At 43.6% G+C, this 21,498-nt stretch overlaps 1 protein-coding gene across 8 annotated transcripts in view; it reads left to right on the forward strand.

Moving 5' to 3' along the window:
• The first annotated feature begins 784 nt into the window (after nucleotides 1–784).
• GIGYF2 (GRB10 interacting GYF protein 2) overlaps nucleotides 785–21,498 on the forward strand; it is a 183,010-nt gene continuing 162,296 nt past the window's right edge. For 5 of the 8 annotated variants that reach the window (XM_088479250.1, XM_088479251.1, XM_088479252.1 and 2 more), the window contains exon 1: nucleotides 1,418–1,439. In XM_088479250.1, the coding sequence (XP_088335376.1) occupies nucleotides 1,418–1,439 (22 nt within the window). Of the gene's footprint in view, nucleotides 976–1,417; nucleotides 1,440–21,498 lie in introns of those variants that run through there. The other 3 variants (XM_088479253.1, XM_088479254.1, XM_088479255.1) reach the window with 3 other exon arrangements.

Consider the following 21,498-nt stretch of genomic DNA (forward strand, 5'->3'; position numbering starts at 1 on the left):
CCTTAATGCCTAACCTAACCCTCCCCATAGTGGTTAACCCTAACGCTAACCTTCCCCCCCAACCCCGCTACTTGCCTTCGGGATGCCGGCACTGGGATTCTGACAAATGTTGGGATTAATCCCCGCGGTCGGGATATTGACCACATCCCGATGTAATTGGCCTCCACTGGCTGTTCTACATGTGCCTTCCCACCTGTACCACCGTCACCTGGGCTGCATTCAGTATGGTGAAATTACTTTCCCTCAATGAATGTTTACATCGTCTCTCAGCACTAGTATCATAGCATGTACGGTGTAATGTCAGCTACATAACTCCCTATTGCACTGCTAGTCTGCAACTAGTCTGCTAAGCAAGTCCTGATTTTTGGCTGGGCAGGGGTTACACTAAAGTGGGCGTGGTCTTCAACCCTTACTAGGTTCTTTCTCGTTGGATTCAGTGGTCATGGGCGGGGCTTAGTTTGACACGATTTCGCGAGCACAACTGTTGGGATTGTCATTGTTGGCACTAGCAAAAGTAAACACTGCTACAACGTCGTGTTACTAATTAAGCCACGCATGTGCCTGTCCCCATTTTTTTATAATTTATAAAAAAATAATAATACAAGAAATGTTTATGACACGAACGCTTCGCCGCCAGGCGTATCGGTCCACCATTTCCTGTACAATGGTAAACGTAAGTTATGGGCATTTTACCCACATCCAACATGGCCGCCAAGGGGTCCCAGGCAAGTTACGATCACGTGAACCCTTAGGCAGGTTAGGCCCCAGTGACGATCCGTGCGTGAAGTATCCCGTCTGTATCAGTGTGGCAGGGAAGGAAGTGTGTTGTTGGTGGTAGTGGAGTGCTGGCCGAGCACGCTGCACTGTCACTGCTCACGCGAGGCGTGGAGTCGTCAGGTGACGGTGCGTGGCGTCAGCCATCTTGTGTTGTTGCTGGGTTTGTGGATTCGCTCCGGGTGAGAAGCTGTGAGAGAGGTACAGTGGGGTTCATGGTGTGTGTTGGTGGGGTCTGTACACCGGGACTGGCTGCCATGCGGCCAGGGAACCGGCGTCTGGGGAACCGGGCAGATTCCCACCTATGGCCATACAGAGGCACTGGCAGACAGGAGTCTAGGCACACATGTGCTTCTGTGCGGGTCTATGCAGCACACCTCACCAACATATGCTCTGGTACTACAACATAGCAGTGTGTGTGTGTATATATATATATATATATATATATACACACACACACAGAGACCCTCAAAACATGACCCATTCTATTAGGTACAAAATCCTCTGTTCCTGGACTTTCCTCTTAATTTATAATTCCTGACACCTGTGTTGAAATGCCTGTGTCATCAATTACCTAGTTCAACACAGGTGACAGCAATCATAATTTAGGTAGGAAGTCCAGGGGTAGAGCATTTTGTACCTAATGGAGCAGGTCATGTTGGAGGGTAAGTGTGTATGTATATATATATATATATATATATATATATATATATATTATATTATATTCTCACACTTCTGTTCCTAATATTGAGTAACTATGGAAGTGCACAGTTAATCACTTACATAGCTCCTTAATTGACATGGATTGTATTATGGCATTCTGTGTTATGTTCAGGTATATATTGTCTTTGCTATCTGTACAAAAAGAAAATAATGTGATGCATGCTATTATGATTGAAAGAAATGCAATGGAACTTATTATTTGGCTGCAACTTAGATACAGGTGATGCTGTATGTGAGTGTGTGTGTTTAGGCCCAACAGGTATTGCTGCATAGTTGACTGATCTTCTTGCCTTCATTAGTGTGCTGCATGGATATGTAGTTTTGTCTTGTAGTTTTATAAAGATTAGTTTCAGGAATCATCAGTTTGGTTCTGTTACCATGGGGCACAGAAGAAAACAACATATGCAAATGTATACACATACTCCGTAGTTACCTTTTGTTATAGTCCATTAAATATGTATGAAAAGCCCCTAGTCACTTCCCAGTTAGTGGACTTGTCACTTACAGATGTGTCCTCATTCATACGCCGCAAGACTTTTACGCTCCGTCACATGTAGCGATTCATGTACATTGAGTACTTTTCCTGAAATATTGGGTCTTCCCTCATAGCCACACACAAAGTTGCTGACAGTGTACCAGGCACTAGATTAGTACTTTTGTCGCAAAGTAATTGGTATAAATTCTCAGATTCAGCATAGTGATGATACATGGTGCGGTTGCTCGTTTTGGAACGGTCTCTTGCCTTTTGTACCCAGTTTAGTGTCTTAGTCACAAACAGAATTACATGTAATACTAGCCACAGAAGTCAATGTACCATTGTGTTGTACTTTTGTTGCAATAGCGATGTGACTAAGATGCATATTTTAGGAATAAGTATTTGGTGGGATGCTTGGCATGGCTATGTTGCAGAGTTCCCAGGCTCGCCGAAAGATGCCATTTGGCACAATTTGAGAAAAGGTGTATGTTGACACGTCTGTGCTCACAGATTGTACATCCTGTCTATTCATCAAGGATGAATAAAATCGCTGCGCACCCTGCTTGCCTCATGGTTTGGTGATGTTGCTGCTTCCAGGTGACTTGATAATGCATTCTCATCAGGGGCAGAACTATGGGAGACAATGGAGGCGCCTGCCGCCGGGCTCCAGCACTGAAGGGGGCACCTCCTCCATTGTCCACAACATATTCACCCCACTTAGGGCTGTAACTATGTACTCGGAGTGTACCATCATGGCCACCCAATACATGGCACCCCTTCCCGGCACCTGAGAAGCCACCATACACTAGTGGAGAGCTCTATGTCAGACCATCAGCTGCTGCCTTCGTCTTATCTATAGCCTGTCTACATGTGCATTGCTACATTACAGTGGCAGCGGCTGTGACAGGGGGGCATCAAATTATAACTTGCCTCCGGGCTTCTGGGATGAACTTACGCCACTGATTCTCATGGTATAAGGTGAGCCCACAAAGGGGGAAATTCAAATGGACTCGTACCTATACTATAACAGCACATTGCGCCTGCCAACATCGCAAGCTTTGCAAAGTCTGTACTACCGTAATTGACAGGTATGTGCGCAGTTGGCCATCGCCGCTATGCCTGACAGCACATTGCGAACAATTGATTATCCACACAGTTCCTTTGGTGAACAAATACTGCAAGCAATCTTCATACCTGTATTCCATCAAAAAACCTCAAGGAGGTTATTTCCCTTTTGAGATGCTGTATCTGCAAACTGTACTGCATTATAAAGCTGGGTACACATTGATAGATCTATCACCCATTCCATTGAAGCACAGCAGATGGCCGTTATATCTGAAAGATATATTGGTCATCTGCTGGTGTGTACGGGTGACCCACCGACATTCTGCAGGAACCCGGCGGTGATTGACAGCTCAACTGGACTGGCAATTTAAATGTCCATCCAGTTGAGCTGTCAAGCCCTACACATCGGACAGATGATTGGTAAGTGTGTATACAAATGCCCGACCCATTGACCTAGTGTGTACCCAGCATAAGTCTCTCAAATACTGTCAGATAATCTTGTATAAACATAAGTTGTCATCAGATAAAATCTATTTGATTCACCCACTCAGCTCATTTCCTTATCACAGGACTCCAACCACTTGTCTTTCCTAATAATGTGCAGTCGTCTTCAGGGCCTGTTCCCATCGCTCCGTATTTTCTTTATACTGTCGGTGCAAAATTTGCAATTGTGTTTCTCGTGCAGTTTTCATGTACAGAAAAACATGAAAACAACATAATGTGAACATGCTTTGAAAGGCAGCTGACCATTTGTGTTCTGTCATAGATGTAAGCTACTTTTTCTTTTTATGTCCAGGATGTGTGTTTAGGCTGAATGCAAATGCAGGTAATGGACCAAATATGGAAATGAAGGACACAGTTTATTGAAAGCAAGGACTTCCGTACAAATGTGGCTCATACCTTAAGCAATACAATTCCAGCATGCACATCATCATATACAAATGCCCTGTTTTCCAATAAGCATGCCTATAAAGGGAACCTGCAGTTGCTTTATAATGCAGTAATTTTGACAATAGCACATCAGTGCCATCGCATTTAATTATAGAGTATACTATTTTAGTGTAGGTGTCAGTGTTTGCCAGAAAGACTTAAGGCCCACATACACGGTGTGATTCAAAGTTGGTAAGATGCTTTATACGATTGCCCTTGAAATTCTTCCTAAGATGTGGTCAAATGGTGTACGATTGATCACTACGATCATAGGATAAGAGGCATAGAAGTGTATCGCATTGTACTCAAGATTGTAGATCTTTCTGCAAAACCATCTGATCTGCGATCCAACTAGAGGACGGTGGGGTCGCAGAACACACAAAATACACCTATTTCCACACGACTGGCATGTACAACCTGTCGTAACTGGCCATATCGTGTAAAAAAAAAAAACATCCCGTGTATGGGCACCTTTAAGCTGGGCATCCACTATACAATTATCTGTCCAATCTGGCTGGTTGGAATGAAAACCTGGTAATGTATGGGAGCCAATGACAATCGTCCGTTTGCTCACAAACACTGGAAAATAGCCAAATGTTCAGAAAATTGGTTAAAACACACATTTAACCAATTTGAACAATTTTTTTTATTTTTTTGTCCTTTTTTCAGTGTTTGACACCATATGATCGACTGTCATTTGCTGCCATACAATGGGTGTCTGTAATAGGTGTATTGTCGGCAATATTCAAATGTTTGCTGATGGGCGTTAGTACTGTTGGTGCCCATTACTTATTGAGTCAAATGCACCGAGATTAGCCTCGTAAAATGGCTAAACCTGTGCAAACCATTGGGCGTGATGATTTTGGGTGCCCAAAAGCTCGACCTTGGGCGGATTTCTGCTCGCCATCTCAGGAGGGTGCATGCAGAAATAATAGAGGCCCATGCCAGTCGCGTCCAGTGGCACAAACAATTGAATCGCTTCTGTCGCTATAGACTGGTAATGCAGCCGCATTTAAAACAATTGAATTCCCCCTTTAGAAGTTTAGTTTATGCTGGGTACACACTGACAGATATTGGCCCATCATTTGATCGGCCATTATATCTGCTGCCCGTCTGCCAGTGTGTACCCGCCACATGTCTGTGAATGATGTCGTTCAGACATATCGCATTGTCTGTACTGCACAGCCGATCGACAGATATGTCTGCAGACATATCTATCCATCGGCAAGTGTGTACGGGCGGTCTGCAAACCGCCCATACATATACAACGAGAGCCACGGGGAGGGAGGCAGACCCGCAGCACCCCGGCCATCAGGACCTGCTTCCTCTTACACACTGAACACAAATGATGGTTGCTCAGTGTGTACGAACAACCATAATCTGCAGATATCTGTTTAGTGTGTACCCAGTTTAAGAGGATTTTCACTAGATTTGTATGGTACAGAACCTTTTTATAGCAAGTCAAAACCAGGTAAAGCTGTGTAAACACCAGTGTTTGTCTAGCTCCTAGACTAAAGCTGTGTATACACTATACAATAATCGGGCTGATAAGCCAATTTCCAACCTTGCTGCCCGAGTATCTGCTAATTTGTACACTGCACCCCTGACTGATGGTTGGGCCAACACCAGCATCATCGGGTCCCGATATGAGGAGTTCTGTGCAACATTTGTAGGACTAAACGGTAAATCGTGCTAAAAATGTAGTGTGTACGGATTTCCGACCATCTGTATGATTCCTGCTAATAGTTCATGTCAAACATCACTTTTATGGGCAATTATTTAAATCGGCAAGGACGTGCCTCTTCTTGGCTCGATAATTGTGTAGTGTGTATGCTAAAAATCGGATGTTCTCGGGGATGTTTTTAAACTCCAAAAATTGTCTAGTCCCTAGCATCGGTTGACAAAGCTGTCTAATGTCAAAATATTAATTTACTTACATGAACCTCAAACCTTACATTGAAATGTATATACCAAACATAGAATTATTATCTTTCCACAGCAGTGGTGTCCACTTCATAGCAACTTGGTGCCACTAGTTATTTAATGCTATAATCCACTATATGAATAATCGTGCTTCTACCTTGAAGTACTGTAATTTAGAGACTTAGGGGCATATTCAATTAGCTGCGAAAAGTCCCGTGATTTTCGCATGCCGGACTTTTCGCCGACATCTCTGGTTTTCCAAGCGGAAAAGTATCGCGCTCGTCCCTGCTTATCCCCGTATTCAATTAGAAATCGTCGAAAACGGAACCCACCGAATTTAGACTTGGCAAAGCCCTGTCAGATTTGGGGAAATCAGCCTGTCACCCCACAAAAGATGCACTGACATTGGGGATCACTATAGATACCCCCGAATAGGCCTGCTGAAGGTATTTGGGGTACTTAAATGATCTCAATAGCTGCTAATTAGCGTCTTTGCAAAAGTGGTGAAGAACAGCATTTAGCAGGTTTTTTTTTTTTTTTTTTTTTTGCAGAAAATTAAGTAATCCCAGCAAATTTGGAGTACATGAAAATGGGTGCAAGCATATTTTAAAGTTGTTAAAGTGAAGTTTTAAAAATACCTTAGAAATCCACCTTCCACAAGCACCTGCAATTTTAAAAGCACCTGGGGCATACTAGGGAACCCCCCTGGAGTCTATTTCGCTAGTTTTTAAGTTTGTCCAACGACTTTGTAATTTTTTGCCCCCTTTTGCAGTCATTTTTTGGGGTGTTAAGTAGTTTTTTAAAAAATTTTTGACAGTTTACCTTTGGGGGTTGTCCAAAGGGTGCAGGGTGGTTCCCGCAAGTTTGCATCCCAAAACCCCAATTCTGCACTTTTTTTTGACAGTTTTCATAGGTCAATCATTTTCGCCTAATCCAATGCATTGACTTTCCACACCGGTGGAAAGTCTTTGGAATTGAATACGGGGATAAGTTTTCGCCTGGCGAAATGTCGTCACTGGCGAAACCTTTCAGCAGAAACTGGCTTTTTGCACCTAATTGAATATGCCCCTTGGTTGTGTTTCATTTTACTGAAAGACATGTTTGTGTTCTTCAATCCTAAGGGATCAATTCAGCGAGATCCAAAACTCAGTGCTGATGGTGTTGATGTAACATTCTGGAACTGCATATAGCCAGCTTTGCGTCTAACCCCATAGAGGTGCGCAGAAAAACTTCCAATGTACAGCCTACTGTAAATAGCTGATGTATGCAAAGCCAAGCGTTGTGGCAATACTCGACAACACATCACATTGACCCCTAATTGTTGCGATTTATTTGTTATGCTATCTCTTAATCCAACAATGGTTTAATTTCCATTTTCATGCTAGCGCGCTTTAGCACTGCCACGCTCTGTGCCACACCTGGGTTTTTTTGTTTTTTTTTAAAGTTGATATGCGCCCTACCCTTTGGCAGTGCCATGCTGAACTCCAGTAAGATGAGCTAGCATTGGTGGGTTTTTTCCCCTGCAGCACCTCCTGTACTCTGTGGGCAGGCCTAGGGACAGGGCTTGAATGCTTCTTCCCGTTTCCCTGCTGGCTGTTCCATTATGGCGTGGCATTTTCTCTGTTGTCACTGCACCAGTATACCCACTCCACTTAAGTGCCTGCCGCGATGCTGTTTCCGCTGCGCTAAGGGCAGAAGTTTTGTCGGATTTCTGCTCGCATCCCAGGAGGGGTGCGAGAAGAAATCCTTCCGTCGGGCATAACAGCGCACTGAATTAAATAGCTCCGGGAGCTCCTTCCCGGCGCTATTCAATTTGCGTTGAATTGAGCGAAAACTATAAGCTGGGTACACATAATACGATGTATCGTATGATATAATTCTGATGCGGATCGGAACGATATAGTGCTCACGTATAGTGTACGCCCAATCCACTATTCATTTATTGCATCGTCCCATCTGCTGTCCTGCAGTGAAGGACGCAATGCTGTTACATGCATCATGTAACCTTGTGCCGTTGTACATCAGATCGTACAGTGTGTGCAGCGCTCACTATCTATCGTTACATCGCTCACCGTATCGCTGGGTCGCACAATCGTATAGTTCTGTTTTTTGTCGATTTAAAGCATATTCCACTAGTCATGCAGATCCCTACATCTTAAGTGTTGGATACTTTGTCTTTATGCAATGTTGCATGCTTCCATTTTATTATGAACATTTTTGTCTGCTGTCTAGGTTAATCTTTAAAATTCTTAACCTTATAGTTACTTTTGTCTTTTAAGAAAACTGTTATGCAACAGTACTCTACCCATAAATGTACAGGCAGGTTGTCTGCCCAAACCTGCTTAAACTTCTTTTCGGTTCTTGAGACACCTGGGGTTAGAACCACGGTCTCTAGTAAGTATCAGTGTCATTGTTAGGGGAGGCAGGCGGCCGCCGGTCTCAATCCCAACAGCGCAATCCCGGCAAGGAATTTAACGAAATATCGACGCTTATGTTAATCTCAACGCCAGGACACCAGCCCGAACGAAGGTGAGTCCGGGGTGCCCTTAGCGTTAGCTGTGGGGATAGTTAGGATTAGGGAGTCTAGTGGGGTTAGTGAGGTTTGGGGGAGGGAGATTAGGGTTAGGCACTCCCAGGGGGGAGGGTTAGGGTTAGCCCCTCCCCCCCGAGGAGTGTTAAGAGGGGGTTAGGCACTAGGGGGAGGAGGTTAGGGTTAGGCACTAGGGGGAGGAGGTTAGGGTTATGCACTAGGGGGGGGTTAGGGTTAGGCACTGGGGGGAGGTTAGGGTTAGGTACCACTTAAGGAGGGTTAGGGGGTGGGGGGCAAGGGAGGGTTAGGCTACTTATCTGCCCCAGTCGGGATCTAAACAGCTGCCGGTATTTCAATCCCATTCCATTATTAGTACATGTGACCACTGGGCTTCTCCTACTGGTTGAAAATGTAACACTAGCCTGTCAATATATTGTACTTTTATTTTCCTTATACATTGCATTCTGTAATGTAATTTTGCAATCATGTCCGTAGTTAAGTTGTTTTGATATTGGTAGTTGGGTGTTTGTGTTAGTTTTTGTTTTCTTTAAATTATATATCTGTCTCCTTTGGGCCTTGCTGTTCTGACACGATGGGTATTGCCATGTAGGATTATATGCCTAGCAACACTCCAGGACTCACCCCCCATCTGCATAAGGCCATGCACGTGTGTTCTTGTGCTGCATCACATGCTCTCCTGTACAGTTGTAGTCTGACACCAGAACATGAAGCCCACTGTAATATCGGCACACAGCAAGTGTGGGGCTCCTGGTACTCCACTCTAGCCATTGTCGGTTTTATTTTGTACTCTATAGCCGGGTACACACTAGACGATCTGTCATCGGACGACATATGGTCCACATCGGGCAGTGTGTGCCATGTCCGGTTGTGAAAATGTTCTCGGTCGGGGTCAACGGACACAGGCGTGACAATTAACAAAAAACAAAACCTGACGCATCTCCTATAAATGATGGTCCTTTGTTTATTTGTCTATTACAGTGAAGAAGTAGGGGTGCTAATATCTGGCAATGTAAGACAAAGTAATATATGAGTAACATGATACATTGTGAAAAATGTGAGCATTTACTCACGATAATATATTCAGGTGGTGCCTTGCTTTGATCGCTGATTGTTCTTCAAGTGCTGTGAATTTATATAAAGAGTAAAAAAGGCACCTGTACCTCAGTACACGTTTCCTGTTGTAAAATTGAGCATAATGGTGTTCTTACTGAGATTCTTCACAAACTGGTTTCAGTGGAGCCCATAGTGTTGCAATGTGTTTTTATTGACCTCGGTGGGAATTGTTTGACCAGTGTAATCTGTCCAGTTTACTCTCTGAACAGGGATTCATTGTTTACTATAAATCATTTATCTTTTGGATTACAAGATGCTTGCCCAAACATGCAATCACATCCATACAGCCTTTTCTGATGGGTTTGTTCAATTAATCTAATCCTAATAAAGCATTGTGACATGGAAAATGCTCTGATGGTAATTGACAGACTGACTTATAACACAATGGGGTAGATGTATTATATCGGCACTTAACGTGCGCTGATACCGCTTCAGGGCTCCTTACATCTCCCCCAATAGACGGAGGATATGTGACTGTTCTAAGCAGAGAAGTTTTTTGTGACCTTTTGAAACCTTATTTGCATTTATTTTTTTGGGAGGTTTCATATATATAGATAGAGAGAGAGTCACATTCTAACTAGCTGAAATTGTAGCAGCCCAACAATCTGTTTACATAGAGATGAGAATAATCGCTTGGATAAAAAATACTGGTTTATTTTCCATTCTGGAGTATACAAAATACTAGGTGCACATATATTTGGTTACTTATACATTAAATTATATAATTCCTAACCACTTCATCTTCCTATTTAAAAGGTGTTACTAACTCTATCTGAGCTCTGCAGGAATAGCCATGCTTTTTGCCTGTCCATGGATTGCCTTGTTTATTGCAATGCAATAAAACAAGGCGAACAATCATTTTGTACGTATATCAAGCAACGTCTCAAATTGGTATGCTTGTGTCCCCAATATCTCTAATTGCGAACATTAGGGCCTATATTAGAAACACAAATAAACTAAGGTGCTAAAAAGCCACAGCCAAAAAAGTTGAATAAGATATCCCTTTAAACAGCAAGCCAGAAAAACAAGTTTTGGCAGTGCTGATTCACGCCCAATATTAAATAACAGAAGCCAGATATTACAAATTTACTTAAAAAATACATACAGAAAATATTAAGTTGTGCCCAAATATAGGGCACGATTCAATTAAACGTGAAGTGAATAGCGCTGGGAATGAGCTCCCGGAGCTAGTCAATGCTGCGCGTAGTTAGGTTGGGGAGGGCTCGCTCTCGCGCCTTAAACATCCCGGCGCAATGCTATTTTCCCGGCGCTAAGGGCAGAAAACAGCATCGCGCCTGGACTTTTGTCGGATTTCTGCTCGCATCTCCGGAGGGATGCAAGAAGAAATTCTTGGTCGGGCTTAGCAGCGCAAATGAATTGAATAGCTCCGGTAGCTGATTCCCGGCGCTATTCACTTCACGTTTAATAGAATCATGCCCATAGGGGTCTATTTACTAAGCCTTAGATGGAGATAAAGTGAACTAAGATAAAGTACCAGCCAAACAGCGCTAAACTGCAATGTCACAAGCTGTGTTTGAAAAATGACAGGAGTTGGTTGGTTGGTACTTTATCTCCATCCAAGGCTTAGTAAATAAAACCCCTAGTCACTCATGAAATTCTAATATAAGTAGCGGTTCAATTCAGCGGGAGTTGACTAGTGCAGGGAGAGAACTCCCAGAGCTATTCAATTCACCATGATGTTAAGTTGGAAAATGCCAGTTCTTGCGACTTAACCTGGGTGTTTAGTCGAGAGAACCAGCCTTCTCCGACTAAAGTGTCGGCCGTGAGGCTGTTAGCGCCATTCTAAGCCGGAAAACAGGCTTGCGGCCGGGACTTTAGTCTGATTTCTCCTCACACCTTCAGGAGGGTACAAGAAGAAATCATTAGTCTGACTAAACGGTACGTTGAATTGAATAGCTCTGGGAGCTCCCTCCTGGCGCTATTCAGTGCCCGCTGGATTGAATCGCCTCCATAATTACAACGAACGTGAACAATATAATATAACACTACAACTGGACTCAACAAGGAAAGTCTATTGCAAGCAAATTGGCTTAGTAATATTAGGATAATGTTCAAGTCATATAACTGAGAAACAATTGAATTGCTCCATCGGGCGCCTATTCGTATAGACGCCCAGCGGGTTGCGCTCAAAACAATTAAATTGCACCCTTACTGTTTTTTTTTTTTTTTCTGGGTACAAATTACACCCAATTTGCCTCAACTCGAGATGAGCTCCAGTGTTGTTACAGATGAGGATTTAGCAGCAATGTGCATTATTTACTGGTGAATATGTCAGCGAAATCATGTATTTTGTTACACAGCAGGAGGACAGACTAAAGACTATAGCAGCTGCAGCACAGTCAGCAAGATTTCTCCCATTTACCATACACAGAGTAGTAGTGACCATATTTCTTGGAAAGCATTTGGCAAAGTAGTTATAACAAGTTTGTAAGCAGAGGACAGCTTATTATGATGATCATGTTCTGTTCTAGCTTAAAACTAAAGATTATATAAAAATAAGACTATCTGCTAAAAACCCATTTTTAATTAAATGCGTAATTTTTTTTGTATATTTACTTTCATTGGAATTTACCAAAGTTTTTATTTTACTCAAATTTCGGAACAAGAAAGAAAAGCTGACTTATGTGGTGGTTGTGATGACAATTCCTTGTCATCACCATATTACTGCAGTAAATTGGTTGCTTATGTACATTAGTATACATTTGCCATTCATGAAGCAGTCGGACAGTAGTTAAATAGCGGAGTGGAAGGTTTGGTGTACTGACTCCACAGCCCGTGTGTGTGTTTGTGGCAGCGTGATTAGCAATTGTCACTACTGTACCTCAGCAGCAGAGATCTGACACAACGAGGAGCACTTTTAGATATTGGGGGCGATTCAATTTAGCTGTGAGAAGTTGGTACCGGAGCTATTTAATTCAACTCGCTGTTTAGTCCAACTATTATAAGTTAAGTCGGAGAATGCCGCTTCTCGCGACTTAACTTGGGTGTTTAGTCGCAAGAACCGGCATTCTCCGACTAAAGTGCCGGCCCTGTTAGCCCTGCCCTAAGGCACTGCTGGACGTTTCGCCTCCTCCACCTGTTTTCCAAGCGAAAAAATATTGTGTGCGTGCCCGCCATTCCCCGTGTTCAATTCCAAAATAGGCGAAAACGGGAACAGGTGAAACTTTGATCGGCGAAAAAATACGGGATTTTTCGGGAAATAATTGTAGGACCTCCCTAAAGATGTCCAGACATGGTGGATAACTATGGGTACCCCCGTTTTTGCCTGCAAAAGAAAGTCGAGTTTTTAAATAGCCTTGGCAGGCGTTTTTTCCCCCCGACATTATTATTGCCACAAATATGCACCTGCCGCGGCTATTAGAAACCCAGACTTCCTTCAGGAGATAAAAAATGGGGGTACCCGTAGTGATCCCCACATCTTTAGGGGGTTCCCTGGAATATTTCCCTAAAATTCCTGTTGTGTTGTACCTGTAGAAAAAAAATGGGTTAAAAGTAAAAAAAATTAAAATAAAATATGACATCGGAACCCCCAACACACCAAAAAAAAAAAAAAGCCTAACCAGCCCCAGGCTTGCCAGCCAGTCCTGGTTTCTAAAAATACAGGGAACTAAATTTGTAGGGTTCCACCGTAATTTAGAAACCAACACCAGGCTGCAGGGACCAGTCCTGGTTTTAAATATAGGGGGAAAAACAGACGGGGTTCCCCCCATATTTAAGACCAGCACCAGACCCAACCGACCGGGGTATAATGCCAATCACCGGGGCTCCAGGTCCAAAGCATTAGCACCCCAAGTCGGTCAGCGCAAGCTGGTGATCTCGAGGGAGTCGGGGACCCCCCAAAGAAGGCCCCCCCCCCCTCCCGAGCACCACAGGCTTACGCTGAAGCCCGGGGCTCTTCCCCATACCCCTGGAGCGGTAGGTGTGGGGGTAATGGGGGGCCAAATAATGTAAAACTATAATATTTTACAGTGGAACTACAAGTCACACAAAACACAGACACCGTAACTAGTATAACTTTATTGCATACCCCTACCCACTCACACATACTTACCTGCCGGTCTGTCCTCTTCTCCAGTAGAAAATCCGTAATGAATGGCCCTGCAAAAAAGATTTCATACTCTCCTATATCCTGGCGCTGGTCTCCGTAGCATCCCCGGGACTTGGCAAATCAGGAAAAACGTCTGCCCACCACACGGACTCAGGATATGTATGTGTGTTGCCACACATACAGATCCCTCCTGAATACCAGGTGACGGGACTGCACCGGGCCTACACGTCCCGTCAGCCTATCAACAGCCGCGCTGACTGTAGAGCGGCCGCTGATTGGCTCTGGCTATTGATAGCTCTCACGTGGGTTTGCACGTCCCACGTGGGAACTGTCAGTAGCCGAAGCCAATCAGACTTAGGTGCACTTAATGTGGATTTTTCCATGTTAGTGCTTTAGCCATGCGATAAACCCCGTGGCTAATTCAATCTGCCCCTAATAGGCAAAATGAAATGTATTTTCTAACTGGGATCTTAAAACGCACACACTGGACCATTTTATACAAACTAATCTGGTCTGATATGTTGAATTCGTTTATGTACAGGATCAATATATTTAGTTATTTGAAGCAACTAATACCAGAAAATCTCCATATTAGGTGGATCAACATCTATTTACAAAGCCACATTACAATTCAGATGTATGAATAACAATTTTACACATCCACCTGTCATTGAAAAAGTTATATTTTTAGTACTTCCGTCAAAGTCTAGCTCATTAATATAATATTGTGAGCACAATATTTTAATTACAATCCAATACAATCGTTACTTCAGCTTGGGAGACCCTATTCAGATTGCTGTATTTAATAGGCTTATTGTAGAGCAGTGACTCCCAACCTCGGTCCTCAAGGCACACTGTTAAGCTGGCCACACACTAGACCAACTTACATCCAACCAGCCAACTTGTTGATTGGTTGGAATGAAAATCTGGTAACGTATGGGAGTAAATGATGATCAGCAATTTGCTCCTAAATGTCAGAAAACAGATGAAAATGGTCGTTCAGACAAATTTGTTAAATGTTTGATCTAAACTATTTGTTCAAACAACAGTTTTGGTCCGTTTTCCAGCGTTTGGGAGCAAATTGCTGATTGTATTCCTTACCAGATTTTCATTCCAACCAATCAACTAGTTGGCTGGTTGGATGTAAGTTGGTCTAGTGTGTGGCCAGCTTTAGTGTGCTTTGAGGACTGTGGTCAGGATAATGTACATGGTACACAGAGAAGGATGACTTAATTTCTTCTATCCTCTAGATGGCAGCTAAATATTTAGGAAGAATTGGTTGTAAGCTAATTATTTAAGAAAATTGTTAGGATTGGGTGCAGTGTCATAACTAGGGTATTTGGCGCCCATGGAAAGATGAAAAGTGCCCCCCCCCCCCCAGTGGGCATGGCCACTGAAAAATGGGGGTGTCAACATGACATGCCACTGTTTATCGTCACTCTGGGAACATTCCTTTCCAGTCCATATGCACCTTTATGCCCCCAATAGTATTGCCCCCTTATGCAGTGCCCACAGTAGCAGTGCCCCTTACACACAGAACATAAAATTATACTTACCTGAATCCCCGCTACTGCGTCCCCAGCTGTGTGCTCCTCTCATGGCGCTCGACACTTTGGGAGAGACGTTATGTCGTCATGACGTCATTGTGGCCGAGCCAATGCTGATACTGCAATATAGTTGCCTGAAGAAATACCCAGATGCCTCTGATTATGCCCTGGTTCTCCAGTCCTAAAATACAAATCTTGGGGTCCTGGGCCACTGGAGTAGCCATGTTTTCTCCAACATGGGAATTTATATTATTGTTAGGAAAGTGCATTTCTTTACATATTCTCACCATTGGGGTACACACTAGACGATGTGTACCCAGTCCGACCTCGGCAGCGACTGGACCCGGCGGGGGAGCCGCCATCGGCAAGCAGACATGGTGCGACGGCGGGGGTCATCTTGCATTCGGCAGCATGGCCCTCGCTAACGACATCCCCCCGTTGGCCCTGCAAGTAGGATGTCGCTGACGACCTGTGGGAGCGCTCAGTGTCAGCGACATAGTGGGTATGCACTAGATGATGAACCCGGTAGGTCGTTCCGATCCGCTGGATTGGACGCCATATCGTCTAGTGTGCAATTGGCATGATTGAACAGTGTATTGCGCTTACAGTAATGGTTTTAAAGTATAATTCGGAAACATAAAAAGGACAGCCACGAGACTTTGCTTTCTCCTTTTTTTTTTTTTATTTAGAAGGCTGAAACTTCCGTCTACTGGAAGTTTTTTACCACGTGCTGATCTGATTTGACATCAGTAAATTAACCCAGATCGTGTTTGATGGTATTTATTTATTTTTTCTTAAAATTGTGGGGATATTTTATTACTTTACACATTCCCTCAGCCACTACGTTACAGTAATAATGTAACGAGGAACAGTGCAGTCTACCATTGAAAAGCTGGAACACTGGAACAATGTTGGGCCGATTTGACATTTCGTAACCACAAATTGCCTACATTGTTCAGCGTGTACTCCATATGTGTGCTCCTGCGGTCGCATGCGACATAAACAGGTTTGATGTGCTAGCGATATGGTGCACATCGCCTAGTGTGTACAAGCAACCGTATGTCCTGAAGATGTGGTGTTCCAATTTTGCCTCTGAAGACGTCACCTCTTGCCACTCCCAGCCAGTGAACTTAAAGATGGTGGTTCAGTAGCAGCGATAAATTGTATACGACCAAATGATAAGATATATTGTTCAGTCATTTGCAAGATTGCAGTGTGTACATGCTCAATTTTGCTAGTTCTGGGCTCAAGGGAAATTGTCTGGAAAGTCTGAACGATTGCCGGTCGTGTACAGTGTGTACACAGCTTAAGACACTACTGTGTGCAATGAAATGGTTACAAATATGCCTATGTTTGGCTTTGCCCATATTATACATGGTACCAACTGCATGGCAATGTTGATTAATGCCATTTATGAATACAAAGCAAATATTAAGTTTCCAGAGCTTTAACCAATAGCTGCATTCTGTGTAACTAACAAATAAATTTACAGGTTTTGTTCATATTTTGCTCAAAATTCTTGTCACCTCCAAGATACAGCAACTATAATACTACACATATTATACATTGTTCCAGCTGCGTGCCAATATTTATGCCCTAAATTAAACCACTGTTTTTTTTTTTTTACAATAACGTAGCAAGTGTTTCAATTCAGTGCAATGGTTTGGGAACTGAGGTCGACAATGTGAATTTGCAGGTTAAGGTCACCTCCACGCAATCATGAAATTCAATTCCAAACTCCAGGATGAGTTTAATAGCAAAATCCTCCCCCCCCCCCCCCCCCCCGGCAGCATGGTGAAAGGATGGGGAACTTTTTTTTTGTTGTTGAAAATGCTGGGACACTGCAGTACCCCTCTGACAATGAATAATCAGTCACTTGGAGGCATTTAAACTGCACAATATGGCCAATACTGACTTGACATTTTTATTCTTCAAACTTTTGCAAACTTGTCTTAAAGCACGATAAAGGACATTAAATATTAATATTGTACAGACTTTTATTTGCTGGAAAACAAGCTTCTATGTTTGTCACTTTTGGTGGTGGTCAGAGTGATTTCTTTTTTTTTTTCCCATCCACTACTTCCAGGTCGCACATTGTAGAGTTAACGTGACATTGCTGCAGTTCCCAGGAATGGGCGTTTACGATTGAATTGCATTTCCTGGAAATTAGTTGCAATTTTTAAGTTGCGAATTTGCTCTCCCAAACTACCACAGAAATGAATCTCTTCGTTAGATAGCAGAAAGAGAACTTCCTTTTGGACCAGGTATAATTTGTTGTTATTTTATGTATAGCAGAGGTTCCCAAATTTTTTTGATGCACGGCGCCCTAGAGTAACAGCATAGTTTTCACGGCACTCCTAAGCCAAACGTTCGCTATTGAGAAATTCAGTAACAAATGTAGTAAAGTAACAAAGTGAAGTAAATTGTGCTTACATGTCATCCTTAGGGTCAGTTATGTGGTGTTGTACAGGTTTGTGCTTCTGTTTGTCCACATATTTACATTGCATTGACCATAAATATGATTTAGTGCTGGACCACCAACCTGAGGTACCCCTGCAAGTGTCCTGAGGCACCCCAGGCTGCCACGGCACACAGTTTGGGAACCAGTGGTGTATAGACCACAGTGCTTTTACAGTTGTGAACAGACCTTGCAATAAAATGAGACTGGGTATTAATACACAAAGTTGTAAGTGTCCTGCATTAATCCATTTTCACCAAAGAACGGATTTGCCAATCGTAAAAGGCTCTTCATTTTATTAGTAACGGTCTACAATACGGCTGTTTGGTACCATACACTAGCAATCTACAACTGATTGGTCGGTGAAATCCAACATGTTAGACAACCTGATTTACCCATTCCGATCAGGTTTTGGGTGGAATCAGTGACCAAATACATTGCTGATTTTTCAGTACCATCATCTACAAAGTGCTGAATTGCTCCAATTAATCCTAGTTGTATGGGCTTCATAATATAGAAGGTGTAAAGGCGCTGTCACATCACCTCAGAAGTAGCAGAAAGCTAATACGCTTTTTCTAGTATCAGAAAAACACTTATTGTAGTTGCCACTAGATAACCAGGTAGTCGCCTAGATGTAAACAACTATACTGAAATAAAAAAATGAGCAAGTGGCGCTATACAGTGTAGCTTTTCATTAGACTCCCCTTATAGTAAATTAATCTTTCTACCATATGTGGAGAACTGTAAATAATACATATAAAATACTAGAAGAGCTGTGTGATTGTTGCAATATAAAAAATATTAACAATTTATTCTTAAGTATAAAACAGATGACAAAACTAACTAAAATACGTTAAAACATAATGGCATAATTAATTAATTTCACTTGCTTATATTGTGGAGCAGGAGGTATTCACCAGGTGGTTGCCAGAACAATAATGAATACATCTATATTATTGTTGCTTCTTGGTCAAATGGCCACAATCGGCTACAAGTATATTTACCACAGAGTCCAGTGAGAGAATTCTCAGTAGTGGCAGTATTTCAGCTGCAGCTTGGTGCAGGATAAGCGATGTCCATAAAGTCCTCAGCAGTCTCTGTCTTGGATTTCAGCTTGGTGCAAGTGGAGCTGGATGGAGCTTTCCCACAGTGGTATAGTAAGCTGGTTACAACCTTGTAATTTGCCGATTCCCGGATCTCCCAGTTAAGGGCGGAATGAAATTGTTTTCGCGGCCTGCATCTCCCGTCTAAAGTGACAGGAGTTCGCGGGCCGCTATGCAATTGTTCTAGATTTTCGTGCTGATCGCGCCCAAAGTGGTCGGGTTTAGCCGCGTAAAGCAGCTAAACCCGACCAAAGTGCTGGGCGCGATCGCGAAAAGTGATGTTTGGGCGCCCAAACATGTCACTTTTCGCACATTTCAGCTCTCACCCCCCCTGGGGCTGCGAGCTGAAATGTAGCGCTGTCAGCTGATCGCGCCCAACAGGAGCAATAACTGAATAGCTCCGTCGGGTGCGATGGGGGCAGGAATCAATTGAATTCCGCCCTAAGTGTCTAAATAGCAGACGTAAGCAACAGGGTATTCACCCTTGGCAACGCTGGTGTAGTGCCTAACGTGTTTCTCTGTCATTAGACAGCTTCCTCAGAGGCAATGGGCTCCATTAGGTTGGCAAGTGAGTAGAATAGCCAGCGGAGGAGAAGATGAGCATGCCTAAAGAGGTGGCTTTTTAGGGAGCAATACAGAGAATTACCGAGCTGAGCAGCAGTAGCAGGTTGTTTTGTGAGATGCAAAAAACGGGATTTTGGTACTTACAGATAAATCCATTTCTCTGATTTCATAGGGGACCCTGGAGCTTATACATTGGGGTATAGATGGGTGAGAGAGTCGAGCCTGGCAATTTGAATTTTTAAGAAGTGAAGCTGGCTTCTCCCCCTCTATACTTCTCCCAAGCCCAGTTTAGATAAGCCCGAGAGGAGACGGAGAGCAGAGACACAGAAGAAAGAACTCCAGAGAAGGAAGAACCTAAGAAGCCAAAAAAAATAAAACCAAGGGAGGCAGAGCAGCGCTGGGTAGTGCCTTCTATGGAATCAGAGAAATGTATTTATCAGTAAGTACCACAATCCTGTTTTCTCCTTCATCCACTAGGGGACTCTGAAGCTTATACATTGGGGACGTCCCAAAGCTAACCCCTCTTGTGTGGGAAGGCGCTGTGGATCTGCAGAACCCAACCATCAGAGGTTGACATAGTGGTACCAACACGAGAACCACAACCACCACGAAGGAAGTGGAACACAAGGAAGAACAGGTCATCAAAAAACTGCACAGCAAGCTGAAGGCAGATGCGCCATGCAGACAGCCCACCAGAGACCAACAGAATGCAGAGCTTGAGCAAAAAAAGAATCAGGGAAGGTCTAGCAGTGAATTATAACTCCATGCAAGAACAAGGAGAAACCACCTACATAGGGAGCGCCCGCAGCAGTCCATCCCTGGCTAGAGATGCAATTGAGTGCGAACAAAAATATATGCCTACAGAAGCAGTACCTGAATAAGAGGCTGGAGACAACCCCGACCCGAACGGGAAGAGGTCCACGTAGTTGGCAATTGAAGCACCCTGGGTGAAGAGACATGGAAGTCAGCCACCAGCGTAGTCCAACAACTGGCTGAGAGTAAACTTTATCGAGACTCAGAGAAAAGGAGAGGGACCAGACCAAGGACCAATCCTGACCCAACAGAGCTGGCTAGAAGAACAACCCTGTCCATTACTGAAAAACGAGAACAGCCTGGAGACGGAAGAAACCGGTAACCGCACCAATCCCAGGACAAAAACATCCTTCTGAAACCTGAGCAAGCTCAGGCAAGATCAGCAAAAGACTCCCAGGGGCGATCTGGGAAGGACATCCGGAAGAAAGAAGATGACAAGGCGCTAACCCGAAGCAAAGTGGCAAGGAAAGAGTGTGCGCACCACCAGATACGTATGCTGAAGCCTAGAAGGAAAATAAAGACCAGCTTCAGGGAATTAATGTTATCCTAGCCAACCGGAAGGAATTTGGGTACCCAGCATACCCGACCTATTCCCGATAAAGAAAAAACAAAAAAGAAAACCAGCTGTCATGGTAACAACCACTGGTGTTCTGCAAACAGTTCTAGGAGATTAAAATAACAACTCAGGGCAGACTAAATGGAGCCATGAGATGAATGGCTCAGAATCTAGGAGTGGTACGGAGAAGATGCCCCGGATTACCAAACTGTAGGAGGTCATTCTGCAGGAGAGAATCTTGAAAAATACAGGTGATGTCTGTGCTACTCTGTCTGAAGGTGAATGCTAGCTGTGCACTTTAGCACAGTCTACATACCTGGTCTCTAACACTTCAAGCAGACAAAGTCTAGGAACGCCAGTGAGGAATATCCTCAATATGACTATAGATAATGAAATTTGGTAGACCTGGCATCAAAGATCCCAGGAGAGATGGAACCTGGTACTAAGCAGTACAAGGTGCATTAGCCCAGTAGGCTATGAATCCCTATACCTACAAAAGGTGGAACACTATACCTTAGGGATAGAGAGACAAAATGTATTAAGGAACATGAGGATACACTTGCCAACAAGGTATATTGGCAGAACCCACAGAACTGAACTAATATCTGGTAGATCACTCTAAAAGGAAGCTTCGTCCCATCCCTGATGGTGGGGTTTATCTTAACCGTTTCATCCCCACCGAGGAAGAGGCATATCGCCACAGGTAGATTCTGTGTTCCATGTCTTCCCCCGTCGTGCATAAGACCGGTAATAGCAACTGTACGCAAAGAGAATCTACATAAAGCAAGACTTGTCAACCCCGGATTGTACTGACTACCTGGAGGATAGGTTGCA

This window comes from Taudactylus pleione, unplaced genomic scaffold, assembly GCF_031769625.1.
Source record: "Taudactylus pleione unplaced genomic scaffold, aTauple2 ptg000229l, whole genome shotgun sequence".
Taxonomy (NCBI): Eukaryota; Metazoa; Chordata; class Amphibia; order Anura; family Myobatrachidae; genus Taudactylus; species Taudactylus pleione.